The sequence below is a fragment of the Melampsora larici-populina genome (genome assembly GCF_000204055.1).
Source record: "Melampsora larici-populina 98AG31 unplaced genomic scaffold MELLAscaffold_90, whole genome shotgun sequence".
Lineage (NCBI taxonomy): Eukaryota > Fungi > Basidiomycota > Pucciniomycetes > Pucciniales > Melampsoraceae > Melampsora > Melampsora laricis-populina.
In genome coordinates this window covers 239,406-241,054 of record NW_006768854.1, presented here as the reverse complement: position 1 = coordinate 241,054, position 1,649 = coordinate 239,406, and the positions used below count along the sequence as shown (strand labels likewise).

The 1,649-nt window shown below is 38.7% G+C and overlaps 1 protein-coding gene across 1 annotated transcript in view; it reads right to left on the bottom strand.

Moving 5' to 3' along the window:
- Positions 1-772: 772 nt before the first annotated feature.
- The window catches only part of MELLADRAFT_113664 (uncharacterized protein), a gene marked incomplete at both ends in the record, with an annotated part of 2,520 nt that continues 1,643 nt past the window's right edge, over positions 773-1,649 (bottom strand). The window contains 2 exons of the mRNA XM_007418377.1: positions 773-1,459; positions 1,529-1,557. Coding sequence (XP_007418439.1) covers positions 773-1,459; positions 1,529-1,557 — 716 coding nt within the window. The remainder of the gene's footprint in view (positions 1,460-1,528; positions 1,558-1,649) is intronic.

Sequence of the window (1,649 nt, the reverse complement as noted above, 5' to 3'; positions counted from 1 at the left end):
AATTTGGTTCAGCACATCTGGAGCAATCCTGAGGATGCTAAAGCTTTCAAGGATGTTGTCATTCCAGTTGATGTCTTTCACATGTGTTCACATAAAGAATCCAATCGATTCTGCCAAGAATTTACTGATCCAAACAAGATACCTGACCTGAAAAAGGGTGGCAAGTGGTTATTCAACTCTTCAGCTGCCGAACTGAAAAACATCTGGTACGGTGGATTTGCATCCATTTGCAGAGGTATGCATGCTATCCGCTACAACTTCTTTCTAGAAGAGATGGTCAGATTACGAAATGGATGGTTAGAGAAAAAGCTGAAGATGAGAACTGATGTGGATTTCATAACAAAAGGTTGGATCTTTTAGTTGATTTTAGTTATTGTATGGATCAACATGCAATCAATCAAGCACCTTAAAACATTTCTTTAATCCTTATTACTGTGATAAGATTTATAATGCCTAAAGGCAAACTGAAAAAATGATAAGATTATTTGATGAATAATTCACTCAAACAATTGTCAGATCAATCCATGATAGGCTCAATCAATTGATGGGTATAACAATCAATCATGAGATCATGGTTCAATACATATGATAATAATGATCGATTCAAAAAAACTGTGAGTCAATTTGTTCAACTTTGGGTGAGTTGAGTAATATGTAGGTCAAACTCAGGCTCGACTTTATTAATAGCAATGAAAAGTAATTTTGATTTCAAATGAGTATCAAACAGATACGGTCGATCTGGGGTATAAACAATTCTAAGTCAAACATCTTATTAATCTATCACCACTGCTACACAAGGACCTCCCCGACCAGAGGTGATCTGACGAAAGGATTCTCGAAAAACAACTGTAGCTTCCTTGACTGTGGCCTCCGGCCTACTCGCCATCCAGTCAATAAGCTCAGATCTCTTCTTCAAAACCCAGGTACAATATTTATAAGGTGTTTTGAAACCTGCATCAGGATGGTATCGGTCGCCAAATATTTTGTACCAAGTCTTCTTTGTAACACCTGTAGTAACAGAGCCTTTGGGTGCTTTATCACACCAAATTATGAGCTCCGATAACTTGCAAGTCTTGCCAGGCCAAGATTGAGTGCTCAGACAAGCCTTCTTTTGAAATGGGACCTTTTCATTTCGATCGGTTAGCTTTCTTTTACTGTGGCCTTCAGGTAACATCACTTCAATATCCGAACTGTCTGAATTATCACTTGAGATGATATTTGTTTTCTTTCCATGACCCCATATGCCCATTGGTCCATCCATTGAAAGATAAGAGTTGAGATCTAATGAGGAATCTTGAGTGCTTGAGGTCGGATTCAATGAGTTCGAAGGGTTGATAGTTACCTTTTCGATTTCTTCGGCAAGTCCAATACAATCGCTTTGACATAATCCAGCTGCTTTAATGAATATAACAGCAGTCGAAAGGCTGTATGTGTAGCTTAAAGTCGCATCACTCAAGATCTAAGAGTCAAATGCATATGTACAATCAGCATGAGATTGATGATTGTCTGATTGCAAAAATTGACGCACCCATTTCTTAGAGGCAGCTTGATATATCTCTAATCGAGTGTCCCATTGGTCCTTCAGCTCGGCAAACGATAAGTCACGTAACGGTTTACTTTCAATCAGCGCAAATCGAGGGAAGTCGGTT